This window comes from Brachyistius frenatus, unplaced genomic scaffold (assembly GCF_029030835.1).
Source record: "Brachyistius frenatus isolate BFR_SWC_R1_liver_20210118 unplaced genomic scaffold, ASM2903083v1 Contig_24, whole genome shotgun sequence".
Taxonomy (NCBI): domain Eukaryota; kingdom Metazoa; phylum Chordata; class Actinopteri; family Embiotocidae; genus Brachyistius; species Brachyistius frenatus.
The window spans coordinates 4,248,173-4,272,901 of record NW_027210623.1 but is presented as its reverse complement, the minus strand read 5'-3'; the positions used below and the strand labels follow the sequence as shown (position 1 = coordinate 4,272,901).

At 37.4% G+C, this 24,729-nt stretch overlaps 1 protein-coding gene across 8 annotated transcripts in view; it reads left to right on the top strand.

The window, feature by feature from the left end:
• Positions 1-24,729, top strand: part of LOC138620528 (protocadherin-9) — a 198,051-nt gene that overhangs the window by 52,726 nt on the left and 120,596 nt on the right. For 6 of the 8 annotated variants that reach the window (XM_069697806.1, XM_069697805.1, XM_069697804.1 and 3 more), the window contains exon 3: positions 46-147. The exons of the other annotated variants lie outside the window; for them this stretch is intronic. In XM_069697806.1, coding sequence (XP_069553907.1) covers positions 46-147 — 102 coding nt within the window. The remainder of the gene's footprint in view (positions 1-45; positions 148-24,729) is intronic. 8 annotated transcript variants of the gene reach the window in all.

The following is a 24,729-nucleotide window of genomic DNA, read 5'->3' as shown; positions in this document are numbered from 1 at the left end:
TAAACAAGCAAGTCTAACAGACTGTTTTTTCCATCTTCAATTAAGGGAACATTAACTCGTGCCCGAACTGAACTGAACCCTGAATATCTGGACCTCCGTCCGCGAGTCGAGCTGAACCCTGAATATTGGACCCCTTGCACCCCTTTAGTGAGTACCGATGGTCCCATTTTCTAACTAAACCATCACTGTACATACAAGTCGTTACACTTGATAAACTAAATATTTTGTGCACCATTTTTACTTCAGCATTTCACGCAGTGCCATGTTTAAGCTCAGTTGTGATTTGTTTAATACCGCATCGTTTCCTCATTTCCACCTCCATCCTCGCTCAGGCATGCTTCTGTGTGAGACACTGCAATGAAATAGACTGCGCTTTCTTCATATTTTCTCCTTCTTCTTTATACAGTGTTTACATATGTTTTGCCTCTGAGTAACAGTGACATATTGTACTTACAAAATCATTAAATTCAGGGCCTAATGCGATGCTAATATTCATGCCATTTTTACTTGAGAAATAAGTATTTGTCTCATTACCTCCATGCTTGGAAAACACAGTGCTTGATAGTCATCTGGGAGTTGGGGGAGAGTTGCTTGTGTTGCTTTGCTTGCACACTGGTGAATCTTAATGATGTCAGTTTTACTTACTCTCTGTTATCAACTACAGTATATCAACATGGGGCGGGTGGGGGTTTATAAACTTGGACTCAAACCATATTTTGCCTCCCATCACATACCGCAGTGCCGAGTTTATTTATTTTTGCCCTTTCATGATGCAGGAAAAAATTGCTGTGTGTAAATGCCTTACTCATCACTGTTTAATACACAGTGGTAGTTGGAGATTCTTCTGGAGAAGCTGCTCTTTGTACTGTATCTTGTATCTGTCCATCTATATCTGTACCTATATCTATCAATACATTATGAGATTTGTGATGTATGCAAGGAATGTTGCATGAGAAAACTTAACTCAAAGTTTCTTTTAGTAATTAAAAGAATTCCCTTTTGAACCCATGGTGAATTAAGGAATATCTAAATTCAATTCATTTGGACAAATGACAATTCTGCCTCATCAGATGTGTTCAAATATTACTTACGTGAGAAAAGATTTTAACATCAGACAGACTGCTTGATTTGTTCATTACAAATAATCAATATTGGTATTGTCCCTGAAAGAAAGAAACGGTAACAGTTGCCATTCAAAGTATTGATTGGTGCATTTTACATTGTCTCACATGTCGTGAGCACATTGTGAACTTTATATATTTCCATATACCAAAGGAGAGAAAACACTTTTTGATTTCATATATATTTATTAGTCATGTTTACAGTAGTTGTACTCCGTTTTCCCTGCATTAAATATTCATTGCTGTTGTGCACCTTTGGGTCCACGATCAGCAGCACAGGTAGAAACACAGTTCAGTCCCTCTTACTAAAACTCCCTTGGGCGGGGATCAATTCCTCAGGTACAATGCTGTGTTGTGCACTGATTTTACTGTAGCTACTACAGCCAGCACCGCCAACAGGTCCAACAGGTCCTTTACACTTCAGCTCTCAATTAATTGTAAAAGTCACTAAGAGTTGTTTTGGTGTCATTCTTGTGTGGACAGTTGATGCAGAGTGAGAGTAAGACTCCTTTGTGCTACAAACTTCTTTCTGCATATATATGCTAATGAGTGAGCAGCTTTCTTTGAAATGAGTTGCCTGCCCCGTTTGCCACTTCATCCTTTGTTTACTGCATCCATAGCTGCGAGCGCAACATACCTTTTGACTTCTGCCTGCCATCTGCTCCTGCCCCTCCACACATTCACACATATGTTCCTCAGGCAATGTTTAACTAAGTTAAACTTATTGTACATAGGCCTGCAAGTAAAAGAAAACACTAAAGAATCATTCACTGCACTGTAGTTTTGAAAAATTGATGCCCTACGCACTATACCAGAAATCTTCTTAAAAAATTACAGATACAGTAATTCAGCATGTAAATCTCTCTGATGGCGTCCCTGAAGATCTCCTTTATTGTCCACGAACCTGCTTGTAGACAGTTTTCTAGAATTTGTATGATTATTATTAAATGGAAAGCCTACCGGTGAGGTAAATAAACAAAAAAGAGCCCTTTGTTTAAAGTTTGATAAATGATTCTCATGAGTACCAGTCCGTTGGTAACACAGCGCTTTGTCATTTGTACAAATGTTTTGTTGCAACGTATTAGATCAGAAATCATGTCGAGTTCAATTACCAAATGTTACTTTTATCTTCACTGAAAAACAGCTTCCTTTTGTTAACCTGAGACATATTCCCCAAACATATAAATGGTTAAGGAACCTATAATATGATATATGGGACAATCTATGTTTTGTGTCTCCCTAAAGCTTAGAAAGTCAATATTTGGACTTTAGCCAGATTTAATGAACAGAATTTCTCGCAGATCTCTCCCAAGCTGTATTCAGTAGGAGATCTCTCTGGCTTTGTTAAAGCACTGTGCTGTTTGCTTATTGTCCCTCACTGGACTAAAGAGGCTCAAAGACTAACACACACATGCACACACATGCACACGCACACACACACACACACACACACACACACACACACACACACACACACACACACACACACACACACACACACACACACACACACACACACACACACACACACGCACAAACGCATGAGCACTCACACAGCATCACCACTGAGGAGGCCCCTTTCTTCCAGCCCAAGAGGGAATGATGACTCTCATTATCGCCTCACAGCAAGATGGCCACGGTGCCCCTATTCAGCAGCCATATTAAGTTACCAGACAGCTTTATTGTATTGGTGTTCGATAATTTCCTTTCTTCTGTCATTCGGAGTGCATCAGGGAGTTGTTCCATGAGGAGGGAGGAGTTGGGAGAGTGGCAAGAGCTAATGTGAAAAGGCACAGCTGGCTGAAATTATTTCCCCCTCCTACGGTGGGCGAGTTCTTTGGCCACACAGACACCTTTACTCATTAACGGTTTAATCGCGTTGCAAAATAATGCGAACAGGAACAGAGGCTTGCATTTATCATGGAAACTAGTCACAACACACAACAAATTGTATCCTCCAGAGTAGTTATTACTGCGGCAGAATAAATACAATAAGAAACAGGAAAAGTCACCTCGCTGACTGCATATGACCCATTGATTTATTGGGAGTTCTTCAATCTGTGGGCCCTGGACTCATAAGGATCAATATATTAACAGCTATGTGTATCTATTACCAATGTCTGCAACACTGGAGTTCAAATATCGGTGTGGTGGGACTCTAAAACAATTGGCATGTATGCCCACAAGGATAAAGTTAAATGTGATGAATAGCATCCAATTTTGTTTTAATTCACAGGATCAAATAAGATGACATTACAATAAATATATTGATTTAGCATTAGCTCGTTTTGTTTATGTTCAAAATCTAAAACTGTGACTGATGTTTCATGAAGCACAAGTGCATCAAGGGTTTGCTCAATTTTAGCTCCACAGCACGTTGTTACTGGAAACTAAGGTTAACAGTTAGAGTTTAGGACAGCAAAAAAGATGTGTGAGTTTGGAAAATCATCTGATCCAAAACAATAATATAGAGTATAGAGAGGCAGGAGTAACATCTGAGCAAACACAGGAGAGAAGATGCAGTTGGACAACTTTCTGAGATGTGTGTTATTCCGCTTGCATGTTTAATGAACTTAGATCATTTAATGGCAATTTGAATTGAGAATTAGATAGTTTCTTTGCTCAGAAAGTGTTTCAGGTAAAAAGTAAAGTGAAGTACACTCTCACCATACACTGATTAAAATATGCTGAGTTTATTGACACTCTGTAGGAGATAAAACACTGTGTGTATGTGCTTCTACATCCTCCGTGACCTCCAGTATTCATACAACACTGCAGTTCTGCGAGCCTCCTCTGTACCAAGGTGATGTTAGGCATGTTGTCAAAAACAATCCTAATAGGTGTCACTATGGAGGCTGAAAATGAGCCAGTGTCTTATACATTTACAAGCTTTACACATAGGGTCAATTTATTACTCTCTAAAATGTGCTTATTGACCAAGCTGGAAAATCACATTAGTAAAAATGCTACAGACACTTTCTACTATTAATGCTGACAATATTGAGACATTTGAAAGAGACCGCGATCAAGAGTGAAATCATATTTGGGTATGAGATGAGATGAGATGAGATGAGAGCGGACACTTGAGGGGCTTTGGAGCACAATAGACAACAATGCAACATTAATACCACACTGGGCTCCTAAGATACAATTGATAACATACACAGCAGTGAGTGAGCTACAACTCTTTGTAATCTTTGTCCACAGTCAATTTTCAGATTGTTAAATATCCTTTTTCACTGATGTCCTATTTTTGACAAAACTATGTTTTGCTTGAGAAAGAACTGTAAATGTGTTGGCTTGACTTAGGCATTCAAACTGTGTGATATCAGTCACCAAGTATGATGGTGTCAGTTTGTTATGAAACAGTTTTCTAGTCTTAAGGCCAAAGTTTCACATTAAAATGCCATATGTGCTACATCACTCCTCTATTTTTGTCTGGCACCAAATGTATGATGCATCCTAATGCTGATTGCCCAATGGGGTGCCTGGATTTGTCACAGAGCTTTGTTTGACTTGTATAATACTTTTCAATATATTTTGGCTTTTGATATGTACCTTTATCAATTTCGTTATACTTTCTTTTCAGAGGTAATATTTTTTGAACTAATCAATACAATTTTGATGCTCTAAAACAAAATGACTGAAAGAAATGTAAGAAACTAAATTATTATCTGCTCTTTCTGTATTTCACTGTGGGATTTTCAGATTTTCTACACTAATAGTGCTAAGTACGCAACAAGCCTCTGTTAACATTGCGAATAGCCTTCTGTGAATCAAGTCAAAGGAAATGTCCATTCTAGACCACTGCAGCCTTTGTACAAAAATGTTATTTTCCACAACAAAGCTTTCCCACTCAGATTTGGAAAGTGCTGCATGTTTTACAGGCTCTGTTGACAGGACAACTTTAGGGTGAGAGTCTACAGTGATCCTAAGAGAGGTGCAGTTGTCATTGTGAGCATTTGCCTGAGACTATGTCTCAATCAGGTACAGCAGAGAAATGTTTCATGGACTGCAGAGTGGAAAGATGTGATAAAAACTAGATAGAGGAAGAAAGGCATGGGGCCATTTTTAGTTTATATGAATCCAGCCCTGCTCTATTCTAAAAATTCCAAATTATATTGCCTCTATACATTATTATTCTTTTGTCAGCCTTCCTGCTACTTGATGCTCTATTTACGATGAGAAACACTGTAGTAATATCATGTTATGGTTAGGCACGAGCTAGCTAAAATAAATGAAAGAAGTTTTTCCTTGGGGAAGCTTAATTTGTTTACATTCAGCAATTACTGAATAATACAAGCTGTTTCAAAAGTAGGCAGAATGTTATTTTTTTTTTGTTCTTCTCCAGCAGTACAAATCAGACATAAACACCACACACTTTCCTTTTTATTGTTTGTTCTCTTGTCCTTCCCCTTATGTCTATGCTGCTTTTTATATCAGATGTATGTATCCAGTCGTCCAACACATACTGAGCAATCAATGCAATTTTAACTACTTGCCTAAAATCATAAGGCAGTGGTGAAGTCAGGCATAATGGAAACAGCCTTGATTAAACTGCAGTGGCTTTGTATGACACACTACTTACTCTTCTTCCCATTTGACTTTCTGTGAAGGTCAGTTTGGCCATTAGCTAGATCAGCCTAACACTGCCTGCCCCACCTCTCCACTCCAATTCTTCTCATCTCCCCTCTCCTCACTTCTCCACCCCTTTCCACGGTCTGAAGAGAGATATGATGGGGATAAATTTATCTTCACAGAAAGCAAAGCTAAGATGTTAAAAGAGAACTCCTGCCAGCTTGGTAACTGACTGCTGTTCACGATCAACTTCACCTTTGCAAGGCGTCAGTCAAAATGAAATGCACCCATTTCTGCTTTACCCTTCCCTGCATCCTTCTTTCTTTTTTATCCTCTTCCTCAACCTGATCCTCCCTCCCCTGTTTTATTAACAACGGAGCTGGTGGCTTGTGATAACTGGTCACTCCTCTAGGCGTTGAAAAGCAAGGGCACTCTATTATCCGAGCTAGATGGATGGGTTGAAATATTGCCTGCAAGTGGTAGAGCCTGCCAAATCCTCCAGTCTCAAAACCCCTTTGTCTCTGACAAGGAGGAACATTAGAGAGAGAGCCAGGTCCATGATGTATTCTCTGAATATAGCAGGGACAGCGTGAGATGGACACTGAAGTGCATATTATGTGGAAGATCCAGAAATGCCATAATGGCTTTGTTTGCTCTCTATATGGGGAAACGTATAGAAAACATCCATTGCTGTGAATGGCAATTGTATAACTCCATAAGCCCTGCCTGTCGTACATGTGTACGACAGAGAGAGAGTGGAAAGAGCGAACAGTTTGTGAACATCAAAATTATTAACATGGAGCTTTAATAACACGGTAGATGGCCACTCAGCCAGACAGCAGGGTCACATATTAATTAGCGTCCTAATTATCTGTGACCTTTACCTCACAACAGTCCCAGACATGTTGAGCCTTCTGTGTATCTTTACCAATGCATTTAGGAATATGTAGCCTGTTTGCAACTGGCAAGTGTCAGTAGTTCATGCAGAATAGAATAGAACAATTGTAATCGCCTTCTCGCTCATTGGTTTGTTGTATTCTTTTTTTACTATAAAAGTAAAAAAGTCAAAGAACAGTCTGTGCAAGCACTTAACAAGAATAAGCTCAAGGATGCAGAATACAGTTCATCCATATACAAATGTCTAGTTTACTTTTCGGGCACATGCGCACGTGGCACTGGAGGTGTTGCCAATCTGCTACAATCGGACTACATGTGGACATCCACACAGGCCCTCATTAGGCAGATGACCAAATTTAATGCACATCATGCATATTCTTGCAAAACCTGGCCACCACGCATATGAAAAAAAATAGACATATTAAGAGATAACAATGAGGCTACATTGTTTCCTCATATATAAATACAATGTTTAGACAGATCCTTATTGCAGATTTTACACAATCTGGTCAGTAAACACAGTGGACGCATGAACAAAAAAGCTGCTGAAACTAAACCATTACATTTTACTAAACAACTTGTGCAGCATAAGCCATATGGCTTTGTAGTCTCGCACAGCCAGGCCTATCTCCGCCATGCTGAGTAAGCACTGGAGAAAGGTCTGGCTGCACCCATGCTGGTATAGGGCGAGAAAAATGCTCTGACTAGTTTGTATTACTTTAAACTAATCACATTTATCTCAGGCGGCGCAACGATGCCCGTGCAAATTAGTGTCGACAAGAACTTGTTTTTGTAGATTTACTCGCCCTGGCACTGAATTGTCTAAAACTCCACAAAACTCTGAAAGGTATCAAGCGGACCTGCCTTATTGCATGATCTGAATCTTGGTCTGGACTTGCCATTTTCATCGTGATCAGAAGTTGCTGTTTCCAGTTACAACGAGGATTTTGAAAGCCCTAACACACAGACGGCAGAAAAGGAGAATGTCGGCTGAAAAAGTCGGCCTATGACAGGTTTCCACCAACGTCCTACATCCAGTGAGTCAGACTAAGTAGCTAACATCCATTCATTCATTAACCATACCTGCTCTTTCTTTGTGAAGAAAAGACTGCCCTCACTTGGAAAACAGCAGCATTGGTGGACTATTTAAACACTTTGCCTTTACATTCAGGCGCAAAGTAGCATGACCGTTTTTACTATATTTAGGGAGTAAGTGATGAGACAAAACATCTTATTGTGACACAAGAAATATTTCATAGTCCAAGCACTACTTCCGCACTCTGCTCATAAAACCAGTTTGCATTTCTATACATTCTTCACATTGCTTGGTCCGCTTATGAATAGAAATGGCTCACACGTGGCCGAATCATGCTCTGATAACCTACACAGTTTCAACTAACATTTCCGAGGACATTTATGGAATTATGCTTTAAAATATTTGACCCAAGAACATAATATTCAAAACAATGGCTTACAAATACAATACGGTTTTTGTATCAAAGTATGTACCCAATTTACAGTAATGAAACATGCCGAACCCAGAGGTCTGGATGATTATAACAACCTTTGTAGAAACTAGGCATTCAGCTAAGTACCCTGGAGAGAAAGGAACTGGCCACTGAAGGCTTATGGCCACACATTTGACACACAGACAATTATGACCAAAATGTACAAATACATTATTATTCCTGAAATAAGACTTCACTGGTTCTTACTCAGCCTCACCTTTATAGTGCAAGATTCACATTGTATGTCGACCTGGGATCTCTCATGGAAATGTAGAGCTGTTAAGTTTATCAGTGCCTCAAGGTCTTCTTTTTACACAGCACGCTCATCGGCCATGCTTCTTTAATTGAATTAAGGAGCACTCAGTGTGGCATCTCTGTTATTGTTGTCTTGTAGGTGTACAAGGTTATTAAAGAGGGAAGCATGTTAAGTCATTTGTTATCCCTGGCATGCTAATAAACCTGTTGGCTTCGGGCGAGGCCTGTAAGTTGTCTGTGCTGTTCAGATTGATACTCCTGCCATATCTACAGCAATACACCTCATTATCCTAAGAGGATGCTTAAGAGGAGATGAATCTGGGAGAGAGTGTGGAAGACAAAGCACAATAGAGGAAAAGTGCTACAATATAGAGTTTCCCCCCCCTCTTTTTATAAGAAAGAGAAGATTTTTAAACCATGTTTGTGCACGGCAGTACTGGTGTCAAAATGTCAAGAAAAAAAACAACTTAAAATGTCCCTGGAAACTATTCAGTTTTGCCACTAGTTTTAACGGGATGCGTGAAATAACAACAAAAGGGAATAAAAACACATAGAACAAAGACATTTAACCTCACTGCCCCAGTTATTCCTGACTGAGATCTACTCTTACTTTGCAAACTTTTTTTTCTGCTCAGGCGCTGGTTCTTGACACACATAACCCCTTGGGTTTTCTGTCAGGGAAGGCTTGATTTTACTAATTGGTACCAAAGCTGTTAATTGGACCTGTGGAAACAAGAAATGGAGAATCGGAGGGTACTCTCGTGGGAAATATGTGTGTTCAACCTCATTTTCCACCTTTACTCATTGTTTTTTTTTAACTATCTAACTGGAGAGAGGACATCAGTTTGTTGTGACAACAAAATGCCCAGAAGAGAAGTACAGCATGAAAAACAAACATGTTACAAAGAGCACTGAATTTGTTTACTGTGAATATAAATATATAAAAGGCCTATGTGGCGTATTGTAATAACTGAGCTACAAGGAATTTCATGAAGGTGCATGGTGTAATTTAGGCTGTTTACAGTGGGGATGCTACTTTTTCTCCCCTGATCAATCCTGTACTGGAGCTCTTTCTTCCTCAATATAAAATCAGTTCACTTCTCTATGTGGCTCTGATTAAGATGTGTAAGCTAATGTGAGGCTTTAACTATTGGTCTCAAATATGATAAAATGTAGTTTGTCCATGCATGAGTTATCATCCATTAGTGCTTGTACCTTGCTATACTAGCCTCATGAAGTAAAGTAATTGTAATGGTGAAAGTCAAAGTGGCCCTTCACTGAGAAAACATTTCACTGTTAAATGCAGCTGCTGTTAAACAAATGCAGGTGGTGCAGTTTTCAGAAGCAGCAGTTTTGTACACTTTAATTTACCACTGTAACAGAAGACTTTATTAATATGGACATCCATGCTACTTGATGGGGACATTATCTGGGCTAAAACTGATCTGAACTGAATGGTTCAGATCATTTCATCTCTAGTTCACAGTAATTAATAGCTTTTCAGTGCTAAGTTGCTGTAATTGTCCATGCTGTGATATTTGTGAACTGCAGTTTCAAGAGAGCACTTAGCAATCAATGTGTCCAGTACCCTGGTGGCTCTTTCTTCAGTTATTTTCTTGTTTAATTTTTTTTATTTCCTCTACATTCAATTATGCTGCTGAGCTATCTGGCTTTTGAAATTTCATTCAATTTCCAGTAAGGTACAACGCAAACGAGATTAATATATTAATAAATAAATGGATTAGATGGATAGATTGATCAACAGATATTTAGATAGATAGACAGACCAATGAACAGACGGACAGTTAGCTAGGTAGAAAGAGACACAGTAACGCAAACATACTGTGTATTAATAAAGACAAACTCTTCAATATCTTAAATGTTTTCTCTGGCTGTGATCAGTTAATCTCTTCCAGCCGTGTTACCTCTTTTCAGGGGCCAGTCATCCCCTCAAATGATTTTCCATTGTCAGGCACATTAGCAGCTTTAAACTCCCTGTCACTCTTCAACAGCCACATGCTGTGCACCTTGGGAAAGACCGTGCATGCAATTTATCATGGGAAATCATCATCAAAAACAATCAGAGTAAGCATAAACAGGTATCAAGTATGAAATAACAGACATGGAGGAACATCCCTTCCTCACTGCCGCAGTGATTCTTGTTCTTCCTCTGTGTTTGAGTTGCTCACTCAAACCTAACATGACATAACACTGACAACCAAACAACATTTTATTTATTTTTTGCTGTGAATTGATTCGGAGAAACACATAGTCAGCCTTCAAATAACTGCGTTTGGTGAATATTGTTTATTCTGGCACCTGGTTTTAATGTTTTATCCTTGTGGAGTAGTTTTAGTCAAATGATTTCTGGCATTTTTTAACTTTCATATTTTTTTTAATCAATTTTCAAACATTGTCTGTCATTTCTGTTGGCATAGCATCAGCACAGCTCACTTGTTCCCTAAAATAATGTTCATCATCTGGGTTTAGCTGAAAACAAGGACACCATTTTTTTTTCAAAAACCAGCGAATGGCACAATATGAGTGAAATAAGAGTGAAATAATAAGCCTTAACATTTCACATGTGTAGTTTAGCTATCAGCTATTAGGCAGCACATTTAGAATGGAATAGACGCCTACATATGTGCACAAATTTGATGAGTACATATTTCATTCATTTGAATAGCGGACTGCAGAAATGATGGTTCATAATGAGTTAACCACAGAGTTGCTCTTGTGCTTTTAAGAAAAAGGAAGAAGCTATGGGTATTATGAGCCTAAAGATATAGCATTCACTCTAAAAATGTAACATTAGACATTAGAGTAACTCTAGAATAAAAAATAAAAATAAAAAACTAAATCTGTCTTTAAGGTAGCTGGCCTGCACCTTCAGACAAAAAAAAAAAATGCATTTGTTATGGGTGCGTTCATCAGTCTGTGAAAGGACTGCTAAATATACTAACACTTATGTCTTTGATAAAGCTGAGTATTTACAATAAACTGAATCTGGTAGGATTTTTTTGTTTTTTTAATTGAATGCAAACCCGTTTTTTTCTCTGTGTGAACTTACCAGAAGAAATGTTCTAAAGTTTTTTGCGAGCTACAGTATACTACTGAAGCTGATGACAACACACTACCCATTTATTTTTTTGTCACACTATATGATAATGTGGAATAATAACTGAAAGGATGGATAAGAAATTAACAAATTGTTGTTTTAGTGCAGAGACTCGTTGAACAAACTGAACGCATCCGTTGAATCACCTACTTTACGGGAAGTCCTTATTAGTGAGTTCCTGAATTAAAGTCTGCTGAGCGGTGGAGAGAATGGGTACAGTATGTGTGGGAATGTTAAGTGAGCAGACATGAAAGAGAGAGCAGATCTGTTCAATGGCCAGAGTTCGATAATGCTAACTGGAATACTGAGGAGAGAGTCAGCGTGTTTGGAAACAAGTAAACACTGCCTTTGCAACTGACTTTGCAACAGACAAGAATGGTATCCGTTACCATGGTAACTTTACTCAACAAAGATGGGGACAAATCTTCAGCTTCAAAATGCTTAGAATATATAGAAAAAATAAAATGCATGAAAAACTCATCAAACACACATCAGATGCGTGTTTAATGTGGACCACAAAGCCACAGACCTCATTTGGCATTGATTCATTCATATTGTTTTTCAAATCACGCAAAGTTGCCAATTCATGACTGAGGACATTTATAGATCACAAATATATATGTCAAGACAAAAAAATAACAAATGACCTTTCTATTCTGTCAAAGAAATTTCCCCTCGGGGATTAATAAAGTGTATAAAATTTAAAAAAAAAAAAAAATCAATGCAAATTTTCAAATTTAGTTTATAACTTTAGATTCCCAAATGTGTCCCCAGATTATTGTTCGCATTGATAGAACCTGTCGGGATTTACTTGACTTACATTACCGAAAGTTTGTAACTCAGGATTTATATCATACACCATGTAGGCAAATTCTAACAAATGGAGTCAAACAGTAGAGGTGATTTTGATCAGTGATTATAATGGTATTTGAGGCTATACAGAGCAAATATATTCATGGATGTTTTTTTAAATCATGATTGTTGTTTTGTTTTGTACAGAATGCCATTTCAATGCCTAATCACATCTATTCACTTAGAGTTCTTTACCATCTACAAGTTCGCATCAATACTCGTATTCACATAAACAAACATGCTCACAACTGTCAGTAATCCTTGTTTGATCACAGTCTCCTAAGATCTGCCAAACAAAATTAACTCACAATTTGAACAGTGATGAATTTTAAATGAAAAGGCTAAAGAAGTAAGCTAAGGTGTGGGGGGTTAAATTAATAAATAAATGCTCTCATATATATTTATAAATATTGAAATAAAAAAAGTTGAATCTCCTGTGGTCAGCCTCTATAGACCTAGTGGTCTTTGAAGGCATCATTAGCTGGTTTTATCAGCACATTGACCCTAAAACTAGTACCTGAGGGGCCTGACTGTAGTGGTGCAGACATGAGCATGTGAGTCTTGGATGGATGAAATACGACTTTGAAGTGGATTTTCTATTTGAAGGATTATACATCAGGGATTTTGATTCATGCCCATTTTTTGTCCTTCAGGCTATGTGCTTGTGTGGGTGGAAAGAGTTAGCGTTCACAATATCATTAATGTATTTATGTCCTCGTCCACTAAAACAATGATATTTAGATAATGAGTGAAAACTTGCCAGATGGCTCATTTGAATTGAATTAAATGACAAGTGTTGCTGGGGAGTAAAAAAAAAAAAAAACCCTGCACTGTGGCTACTGTACTCATGAGTGAATCCTCACAAAACTCATGTTTATAATATTGACAATCTTTTACACAAATAAACCAACGATTTCTGGTCACGTGATAACAAGGATGCCTGCAGCGCTGAGAAATGTAGATTGTTATGTTACAGCCTCCAGAGCCTGTACACCAAAACAATGGTCTTCTACTTCAATTATTTTCTTTTTTTGGGCGGAGGATTGTTCAGTAAATTGGAAGCATTAATACCTTACAGTAAAGATGATTATTTCAGTAGAAATGAAAATCTCATGACATAATCATTTGTATTTCATATGGAGTTTCCTAATCCCGGTGTATGTTGTCATGACCCAGTTTACTATTGAAATTTAGTAAATACCCTTTACTTGGTAATCCTTGAATATAATATAGACACCCTTTCAGCTTCAATGACCTATTTTAAGAACAAATAAAATGTTTTGTTTTGAAACCGTCCTCTAAGCCATGCCATCAGGGCTATGATAAAGAGAAGCCACTGCAATATGAAAGTTTCATCAACTTTTTTTTTTAAATTGCAATGTGAAGAAGTAGATTAGGTTAGGTTAGGTAGTTACTTCATTAATTCCCAAGGGGAATTTTTTTTTTTTTTTTTTTTTTTTAAGTAGTCACTCGCCCAATTCAAGAAGAAAAACACATAATGGATCAAATTTATTGACAGCCTGTGTGAACAGTAGCCCCCATGCTTGAGGGGAGATATATTTTCTATGCTATACCAGCAACACCTTAATTACCCTGAATAATTTCCATGACAATGGATTCTTTGTAGGGTTGCACATTGTTTTCGTTGACTCAAATAGTGTGTGTGTGTGTGTGTGTGTGTGTGTGTGTGTGTGTGTGTGTGTGTGTGTGTGTGTGTGTGTGTGTGTGTGTGTGTGTGTGTGTGTGTGTGTGTGTGTGTGTGTGTTGTGTTGGGGGTTTGGGGGGTGGGGATGGGGGTGTAGGAGGAGGAGGAGGAGAGGGGGGGGGGGTTATTGTTTCCAATATGTTAATGCTGTTTTTTCCTAAAGGAATACTGTCTTTGAAGTAATCTCTTTGAGTGTGTTTGGTTCAAGTACCATTCTCCGGGGAGGAGGTTGAACTTTTAAGATGTAATTTTCCTCTTACCACCCTTGAATAGTCTTACTATGGCAGTCCTAACCTTGAGCAGTCAAAACAGATAAATCCTTGCTGATTGTATTGTGATTAGATTATCTGCTTAATCTAAACACACACATGGAACTGCAAGATGTAGGAATGCTGCTTGCAAGGCAGAGCAAATACAATAATAGTTGGATGCTAACACATGCTGGCAGATAGCAATGATACTCGGGGCAAACAAAATTAATGGAGCACTGATCCAACAGCTAACACTAGGCCAATGTTTTACACAAAAACTTAACTTTCCCACAAGTTCTTTAATGGCCCTTTTCACTATTGCAACCCTTCCAGAAACTCAGAAACTGTTCATGGTACTCACAAACGTTTAGACTTTTTGGTGTGGCCATAACTCCTGAGGTTGTATCTGAAAGTGTAATTACCACGAGGATTGAATTTGCAGTATGAAAAATCCCTAAATGGTCAAAAACTACACATACAACATTCACTAGACCTTAAGCAACTCTTGTAAGCGCTAATATCAACATTAGGGGATAGGATAGGACTCACATTTAATGTGGATGATGTTTAAATGACAATTATAAAGCTACGAAAAAGCAAGATATTAGACCCGGAAGTGAGAAACGTTTTTCAATTCTCCCCAATGTCTGCATGTCTCCTTTTCAACTTTAAAATAAACAACAAAGTTGTGCAATAACTGTCTAGATAGAATGAGATTTCTCTTTTTTATTGTCTTATTGTGTGCAAAATTTACACCTCAAGTAGAGCTGTTGATTTCTCAAACAGTAAAAAATAGTCAGAATTTACTTCTTGAAGTCCTTCAATTTCTGTTGAGTTAAAAAAAGCGAAGAATGCTACTTCATAATGACCAGAGTGAAATTATACTGTGTGAAAATGTGTGTGTGTGTGTGTGTGTGTGTGTGTGTGTGTGTGTGTGTGTGTGTGTGTGTGTGTGTGTGTGTGTGTGTGTGTGTGTGTGTGTGTGTGTGTGTGTGTGCGTGCGTGTGTCTGTATGTGTGTGTGTGTACATAGTGTTTGTGTGCAGGTGTGTCTGTGTCTTTGCATCTTAGCAGACGTCTGTAGGTTTGAGTGTGTTGCTGATGACTGATAGATGTGATTCTGTTACCGTTCTGTAGACTCCAAGACACAACCCATGCTTTTTACCTTTGATTAAGGTTCTCTGCAGTATAATTTTGACACCTGCCGCTGCTCGGCACCACTCAACTCTGAAAAGTTCACTAAAATAAGTGTTTTGATCTTAGATATGGCAGCTATTAGGACTTGAAATCCTTTTCTCTGGCAGTAATTCATAGCTTTGCTTTTGATGGATTCAAAATAATGAAACTGGTTTGATTTGTTATATTTAGATATTTCCAAACTGTCTTTTTGAATGCAACAGCATTGAACCTATGGTGCCTTCTCATTATTTTAGTGCAAAATGCCAGCTGTAGAAAACAAATACATAAATGTAGTACAGGAAATTGGGCATATGCTTGATGAATTGATGGGTTTAGGTTTTAAAGACAGCAATTCAACTTTAATCCGGTTTAAGTGGATTTAGTAAAACCAATGTAACTTCAAAATCTTGTAAAGATTGTCCAGTCAATGTTATTCAAAACACTGAAATGCAATTACAATGCCATTTCATTTTATCGTCCACTCCTGGCAACCAAAGAGCCAAAAACCCAATACGATGCGGCGATAATCACTATGAGAGAAGAATTGAATGAAATACTTTAGTTGCCACTCGTAACTCAAATGAAAGGAGGTGAACCATCTGAGGACTGTATGAGTCCCCTTAAAGTTTCTGCATTACAATGTTCAGTGGCTGAACAAACGTCCTTGAACTCATATTTATAGGTGCAATTTCGTGGCGATACAGTTTTCCCTCAACTGTCACAGGTTGTAAAATGTGCAATGGAGCGGGTTCTTTCATCCAGGCTGTGGTTGAGCTGTACAACTCTAGTGACATGTTCCCCTGTTGATTAGTTCAAATCTAGTATGCTGAATGGAGATTGCAACAAATGTATTCTCAAGATGCCAATTCTAATGACATCAATCCGGCTTTATAGACATAGTCCATCCTTGAAAACACTCTATACCATGGAAAAAAAGAGAAAAGAAAAGCAAAGCAAAGAAAGCTACTTTTGTGCTCATGAGGCTTCTTACATTACAGGAGGCAAGCCATTTGACAACCCAGGCAGTATCTGCTAAGTGGCCGCTAAGTGACTGTATAATTCTACTGCATTTTTAAAATTGGCTCAATTTACATAGTCATTGGTAATATATTATTTGAACTGTTGTACAGATCCTTCATAACTGCATGTACATTGGTGTCGGGAAATTAGTAAGGGGGACCCAAGTGCAGAAAAAACAGGGAGACAGAAACAGTTTTAAGGGGTTTTAACAACAAATGCCAAAATGCCAAAGAAAGTACCTAACAGGCAAGGCCGTTGGTTAACAAGTCGTCAGGAAAACTAGCAAGGAAAAACCCGGGCTTGAGAGCCGGGGAAGTGCACTAAACAGTCTGGCAGGGAGTGGAAGGGGTGAACACGAATCCAACCAGGGCACCTGAGTGTGGAAATGGGAGGAGGTGATGCGGGTGTGGCAGACAGGTGATTGGGTGCAGACTGAAGGACTGAGGACCTCTGGTGGGTGGAGGGGTGAGACATCAAAAGACCTCAGAGCTGGACTGTGACAATAGACTATTACAGCACATCCATTCACACATCTTTCACAGATTTACCACCATTATAATGACGCTTCAGTATAGAGACCCAAGAGACAAGTCTGAAAGGCTCAAGAGACCATGCCTGTTATAAAAAATAAACCGATAAGTAGTGTAGTAAATCCATTAAAATGTGCCTTTTCATGTACCATTAGCACCATCCTTCTCTCACGCTTTAACTCATAAAAAAACGCTGGGTGTGAGTTTGTGTTTCGTAAATGTTGAAAAGCTTCATTGAGCTTTGTGTAGAAGTGGTCCTGGTTTGAGGACAAGGTATCTGCGCTTCTTCCTCATTATTTGGTATAGTGTTGTGGTCAAATTTACTTTTACTATATTTGCATGTATAAGGCTCTATACTGTCTGGTACTAGATTAAAGGATTTATCAATAACCTGTGTCTATGTGTGTGTGGTGGGGAAGAGGATGAGGGTGCAATAAACATAAAAAATAATTATATATATGTAAATTAAATTACAACATTAAATGAATTAATTTTCAAAAACAGGATGATGCAAACCTTGCAGGGTTAATGTAATTTCAGAAAAAAATATGTTTTTAAATCATACAGTGGCAAAATTATCATTTAATGTAGCCACTGTAAACACAATCAAAGCACAAGTCCTTGATGTTGAATGCGTATCTTAATGTGCTCAAATAAAAAGAACAGTTGCTATTAAACAGAATACTGAGCTGAATTGAGCTAATACCGCTCAACCTTTTGAGGCCACACAAAATGGTAAGCATATTCAAAGACAAAAATAACTCCAGTTGATAGAGTGGTTATATTGTATGAAGTTAATGAACTGTAAAAAGATTAACAGCGATAGAGAATTTTGTCAAAGTGTTATGGATGGTTGTGTAATGGCCTATTGATTATTTGAACCAAAAGATTTGCTTACCTATATTCAAGTTTAACATAATAGCTACAAATACACAGGAATGAATGAGTTCAAGGGCACGTGCTATTAAATGATGACAACGATGAATATAACTCAACATCAATTAGAAGACTTGCTTGGAAAGTATTCAGAGTCGAATGTATTTTTATTTTGTGTAAATTTTAATTAAGTAAGTTTTCTCACTGCAGCAGAGCACACTGTAAAACTCTTCTATGCACATTGGTGTGGCATTGCTCATGATGTTTGGAATTTGCAAAGGAAGGGAAGACTGAATAGAAAAAAAAAACAATCAATATATATCTGGCTCATTGCATAAAGAGCTCAATACTCTTTAAATGTAACCCACTGTGAGAGATGCTGAGGGCTCCAAAGTGGTGGAGACTGGTTGAATAGACTGCACGCCTCTGCTTGGCAGCTAACTTTATATAGCACAGCGATGTCACACTTTGTGGCAGGAAGGAGGAGGGGTAGGGTGTCGATAACAAAGTTATTGACTGAACATGATGAATGTGAGGTTAATCAACTCACACCATTCTGCATCTTGTTTAGTTTACGTGAGTTTAATCAACCAATCCTGACAAGTGCACAATAGGCTCTCTCAAAAAATATACACAATCTATCTTCTCTGGGCAGACAGAAGGAATCCTTCAGGCCATGTTGAGGGAAGTGATCATTATGGGTTTGCAGATTTTTCTGATGGTACATTGAATATCAATATAAATCAAATAACCATGATTTTCATGATCAAATCGTTGATTATTTACTTTCATAATCGCTTAGCAGTCTAAAGTGCAGCCTGAAATGTCTTGTTTTGCCCCGAACCAAAGGCTACACTGTAAGATTTTCAGTTAACTATCATTGAGGACTAAAGGAACCAAACAAATATTCAATTCAATTCATTTCAAAAATATTTAATTCAACCTAGAATCAGAGTTTTATATTTTTTCATTAAAAAAAATGTACGCTCAAGATATTTGGTGATACATTTTCTGTCGATCAATGAAACAATTAAACAACTGTCATTACATCTTGGTAGAAAAATCTTATTTGTGTTAATTTTCTTTGTCAATGTCCAAGTCCAGAGAAGTCTAAAGATGTTTTATCTGATGAAGACTGAGCTTTCAGCAGGAACTTTGAGTGTAGCGCATTTTGCAGTCACAAGTGGTAGAAGAAGAACTCTGAGTTAAACGTAAAAACACGACGCTGTAAAAATATCCCGGTACAAGTAAAACGTCTGCATTTAAAATCCAATTCAAGGACAGAAGTATTAGCAACGGAAATTCCTTTAGTACTAAAAGTAAATGTAATTTTGCTGCAAAGAATTGGCTCCTGTGAGGGATTTTTCCAAATCATTTACATTAATACTGATGCATCAAAGCATAAGCATCAATTTATTGTTGTAGCTGCCCAGTGTCAAACTAATCTATCTTCTTAATTAATATACTGTAAATCTAGTGGTTCCTAACATCTGGATCAGGCCCCATCAGAAGGTCAGAAGATAAATCTGAGCGGTTGTGAGATGATTAATAGGGTAGGAAAGGATAGAAAAAAAGTTCTGGCTCAGCAAATTTGAAATAATGTTCCAGACCTTTCCATAATCTAATGCTGTTTTAGTGAAATACTAGTGCTGAAAGTTTTTGTTTTTTTGCACAAGGTCACGAAAAAATTTTTTTAATCCTTGGAAATCCATTGTGTTCTACAAGCACACTGTGTCAAATTTTAATTTGAAAAGTAAGTCGTATATTCTGTATTATAAGATACCTGGATGTTTAAAGTATGCGTCCCACGGCAGTTAGGACTTAGCTACAACCAAGATGATTCAATAACTTTTAAGTTTACTGACCAAAGTGTTTTTAATTGAACGGTAATTGAGAATTAGTTTTTACTGATGTCATTGACAAATTTTTTTGAGGCCAACCAAACTTGTCATTGAATAAAATCATAATAAAAAAATGGAAAATTATAAATTATTGTTTGCACTGTGGTTACATCATACCTTGCTGAAATTGATTTTGCCTTTCAGGTTTTTTTCTTTTCTTACGCTCACAAAGGTTTCTTTTGTGGTGGTTAATGAAGTGTAAAACTATAAGGCTATAATAAAGCGTGTAAAAAGCGGAGTGAATAACATCAGATGTACATTTCACACCCTCACCTTTTTCATAAAGGTGGAAATGTCACCTTAAACTCAATTATCAATTATATATACTGGGGCACGTTACGGTAGGCTTTACAGAACATATGTATAATTAACCAAACAAAATAATCTGCAATGATGATACCTATCTACCAATTAAACCAAAATACTTCAGAGATTTGTTAATAAGATGTTTAAGCACGCAAACTGCATAACTCTCATTCAGTTCAGACAAGTTGTACCACTGTCTGCAACCTCATACTGTAATGCCTTTTTACAGCAATTAAGATTCCAACATTTGTCTCATTTAAAGAGGGCTTTGGCTATATTTTATTCATTTAGGCATATTGTAACAGGGGTATATGTGTAGTTAAGAGATAAATGTGATTGTGCCTGTGGGACTGTAGGCACTAATAATTGTCAGTGTTTCAGTTATTTCAGTTAAATAGGGCAACAGTTTGGATTAAACATACAGACTGAACACAAATGGCTTCCTGCTTTAAAATAACACAATGTGTTCTCTCTAATTTTACATCAAGTAAATGTGACAGCTTGTGATTGTCCAACAGAAAAAACAAAAAAAGACAAAAAAGCAGAGTGGGTCGTGTGTGCCTCATCTCTCTATCTTCATGCACACATACCTCACACAGTTTTCATAAAAATATGTTAACAGTGACGTGAATATTGTTGTTACAATGGCTGAAATGGTAAAAAAAAGAGCAAGTTAGTAAAGTTTAGTTAGTTTGTCGAAAAACCCAAACTTTTAGTTCAAAGATACAAAATGTTTTATGGAGCTGAGGGGAATTGCAAGAATTGTCAATTCAGCCAGCCTCTTTTGACATTATACTCTTTGACATTAATTTGATTAATCATTAATATAAACATTTTCAAATAGCGCAGTTTTAAAGGATGCGCCTATAGTGCATTGCTTATTTTACCAGTATAAGCACAAGGATACACTTCAGTTTGGGAGTAGTTTGGTGGCAGCATGTGTATTGAGGTTAAGGAACATATAATTGATTAAACTGGTTATTCACAATGGAAGCCTGATGATCATTCATCCTACTTGTAGCATCACTTTACCTACAAGTTAAGTGTTTAATCACTGTTCAAATGCTAAAACCTCAACATCCAGAGGAAAAAAATATTGTCATCTGATTGTCTTACAAAAGATTTCATCGATCACCTCTAAAATATGGTTGGGTTTTGCCTTAGGCTAAAACAAATTACTGACTTTTTAGCCCCCCAGTGACTTGGTCTATGGCTTCAGGCCCTCAGGCAAGGTTCTTGCTACTCCAAAGATCAGGCTAAAGGTATTAAGGTTATAATTTTTTTTCTCCCACTGATGAGCCTCTGGCCTCCCACTTTTTCAACCTTCGGAAACAATAACACAGAATATTGTATGCAGTCAGAATCAGGATGTTCATTAACCGTAGTTGTCTCACTTTAAATTATGGTGACCAAATGGGGTTTCTTTACTACTTACATTCATCTACTCCAGCTGGTAAAAGTAAAGTAGCTGTAACTTGCTTGTCTGAAACCACTAAATTGTTGGTATTCGGAAGACAAAAAAATGGAGCAATCACATAATGTAAAGAGCGAAGTCAGTACTTTTTTCTGAACAAAAATATTTTATCACGCCTTCAGTTGGTGCAGAACTCTGCAGCGACAATTTTAACTGGTACACGCAGGCGTGAGCACATTTCACCGATCTTAAAATCCATGCATTGGCCACCAGTCCAGTACAGAATTGATTTTAAAGTTTTTATGTTTGTTTTTAAGTGTCTAAATAGATCCGCCCCTGCCTATCTGTCCGACTTGCTGCAGCCCGATACCCCACCTCGCTCACTCAGGTCTCTCGACCAACAGTTTTTAGTTGTTCCTAGAACAAAAATGACGACCCGGGCCTACCGCGCGTTTTCTGTTGCTGACCCTAAACTCTGGAACAACCTTCCCCTTCATATTAGGTTGTCATCCGCCTTACCAATGTTTAAAAGCTGTTTAAAAAACTATTTATTTTCACTGGCCATTCCGCTTTGATCTTAACTTGGCACTTTTGTGTGATTTGTGTTAGTTTGTCTTGATTTTAATGTTACTTATTTGTATAAATCCAGTCTTTTTGAATGTACGACTGTTTGTCTATGTGCAGCACTTTGGGAAACCTTTGTTGTGTTTTAAAATGTGCTATACAAATACATTTTGATTGATTGATTGATTTAGCCTAGTGTACCAACACAAAATATACTGTTTTATCATGTTATACAAGTTCCAGGGCTAAAAAGGGTCTCAATGACATTCTTGAGACCAGCCTTCCTTTTTTTTTTTTTAATTTATTGCAGAAGTCTTTTGCAGAATAATTCTGTCAACGAGGCGTTGATTTCAGTGAAATGCTAAAATCGAAACCATCCAAATTCATATTGACTCATTCATCTTTTGAACCTTGAGGAAAGTTGATTCAGGTATTGGGCAAGAAAGTAAAAAAGAAAAACAAATTGGAATACTTACCTCATGTAACTTTTTTAAGTGCTGAAAGATTGCTTTTCTTTCATGCTTAGTAAGTCTCATTACATACCACCCAGGGGGTAAGAAATCAATTTGTGAAGCTTAAACACAAATGCCTTTTTTGCTGTCACTAATGGATAAATAAAAGAAAGAAAAAAATAATATAAATCACTCTATGTGTCATGTGGACAGGAAATCAATCGGTTGGTCTTTGTCTTCAGTTATTACTAAATAATTATACCTTTAAAGCTTTGAAGTTTTTCCTCTCGCACATTGTTCTTACTATTAATTTTAACTGTGCTCTTTCTTGCATTTTTTTTTTTTTTTACCTTCTGAGATATAAAAGAAATATAGCCTGGTATTATCAGTAGAAGGCATTTGTGCAGGGACTACTCATAACTACCTCAAACTATTCTCTATCATTGTAGAGTAGGTGACTTGCAAATTACTAGACAAACTAAAAAGGTGAGTATTATGGCTTGACGCAAAAATATCTGCATTAGAGAAGAAGCAATAAACCATGTAGTGTTGTGGCATTTTGGCCAAAAAGCATTCTTTAAATGCAGAGAGGTCAATATGCCTCCTCTACAATTCCAAAGAGGGTAAACAGAAATAGCAATGAAAGTGCACCAACGAAACAGTTTGTGCCAAACTACTTTTCAAATGAGATGGTCACTGGTTCACAAGCAATCAACTATTCAAACATCTCAACCAATGGTCAGATAAGCTGCTATAACAAACAGATTCCGTTGCACACCTCACCACCAGCTCATAAGCAGCATAAAACACATAGGGACATTTTGCATGCATGCACTATGTACAAACAGCATTTAGAGTTGGTTTGTTTGTTTAGGTTTCAAGCCTCAAGCTAAATTGTTGTTGTCCCCTTATCTCTGAAATTTAGCTGAAACCATCGATTTAGCAAATGATAGTAAAAACAAGGTCTCCATGTATATGCATGTTTATGTCCATATCTAAAGCGTTTCTTTTCACAACTATGACATCATATTGTTCTTCTAATCCAAAATGTGTTCTTTTATATGGTGCCTTAATTACATTAGCAAAAAATTATAATATATTGATAGGATGACTCTATAAATAATAACTGACAACAACCCTATATGTTGATAAGGTTGTGAAACATTTCATGGGTAAGACAGTCATATTTCCAAGAATCAGGTTCGTTAAGTATAGTGTAAAATGTGTTCAGATACCTTTTAATTTGTGATTCACGTCATGAAAGTGATTGTGTTCCTAAAGCCCTGTTTCCTTGGGCACTGTTTCCTGCATGCACCAGTTTGTTGTTATGATCATGTTTCTGTCATGGAAGAATGCCATGGTAACTAATTTGATAATGATGTCTCTGGGAGAGCTAGACGAGGGATGCGATCCTCAATTTGTTTTTTTTACCGTATTATTCTGATCATTATGCTCTGTTAAAAGGTATTTTGCTTTTGTAAGTGTTGTGCTGTTGTAACATCTCACACAGGTGTTTTCACTGATTGTCAGTGATGGATCTGTAGATTGTGCTGAAAGTTAAGCTGCTGCTGCTGTGGACACAGTGTAAGATTTAGTTCATAATAAGGAGGTTCATTTCTGAGAGGTGTGGTTTTGTTTACTATATACCACAAATCGAGTTTGACTATATCCTCTATGAAAACAATGCACAATATTTGTGTTTACCCTCCTTCTTGTGAAATAAGACTGTATGGCAACCACTAATAATACTAACAACAAAAAACAGTAGTTTGCATTTATATGCTTAAGGGATGCACAATATGGATTGTTTTTTTTTTTTTTTCTGATATCTTCCAGCTGTTTTGACCGGTCGCCAATACCGATATGTGCGCATATTTTTTTCAACCGAATCGCAGAGAATATCAAGTCTCTGTTGCAGTGGAATTAACATATCTGATATGCCTATTCCCACTATGATGGCCCCCTGGCAGATGTAAACCTAAAATAAAATTCTACGTGTTTTAAAATGTACACATTCACTGGGGAACAAAGGGAAACTTCGACATCACGTTTAGCGCAAAAAATGTGACAACGTTGAGCATTTGGGCATAACCAAAGCCTCGTTTTATCGGCCTGTCATATTGGCAGACATGTTCATTTTGTGCCGGTGCAGATATTTCCTTTTCAGGTCCCTGTCGGCCAAAAATAATCACAGTCTGCTAAT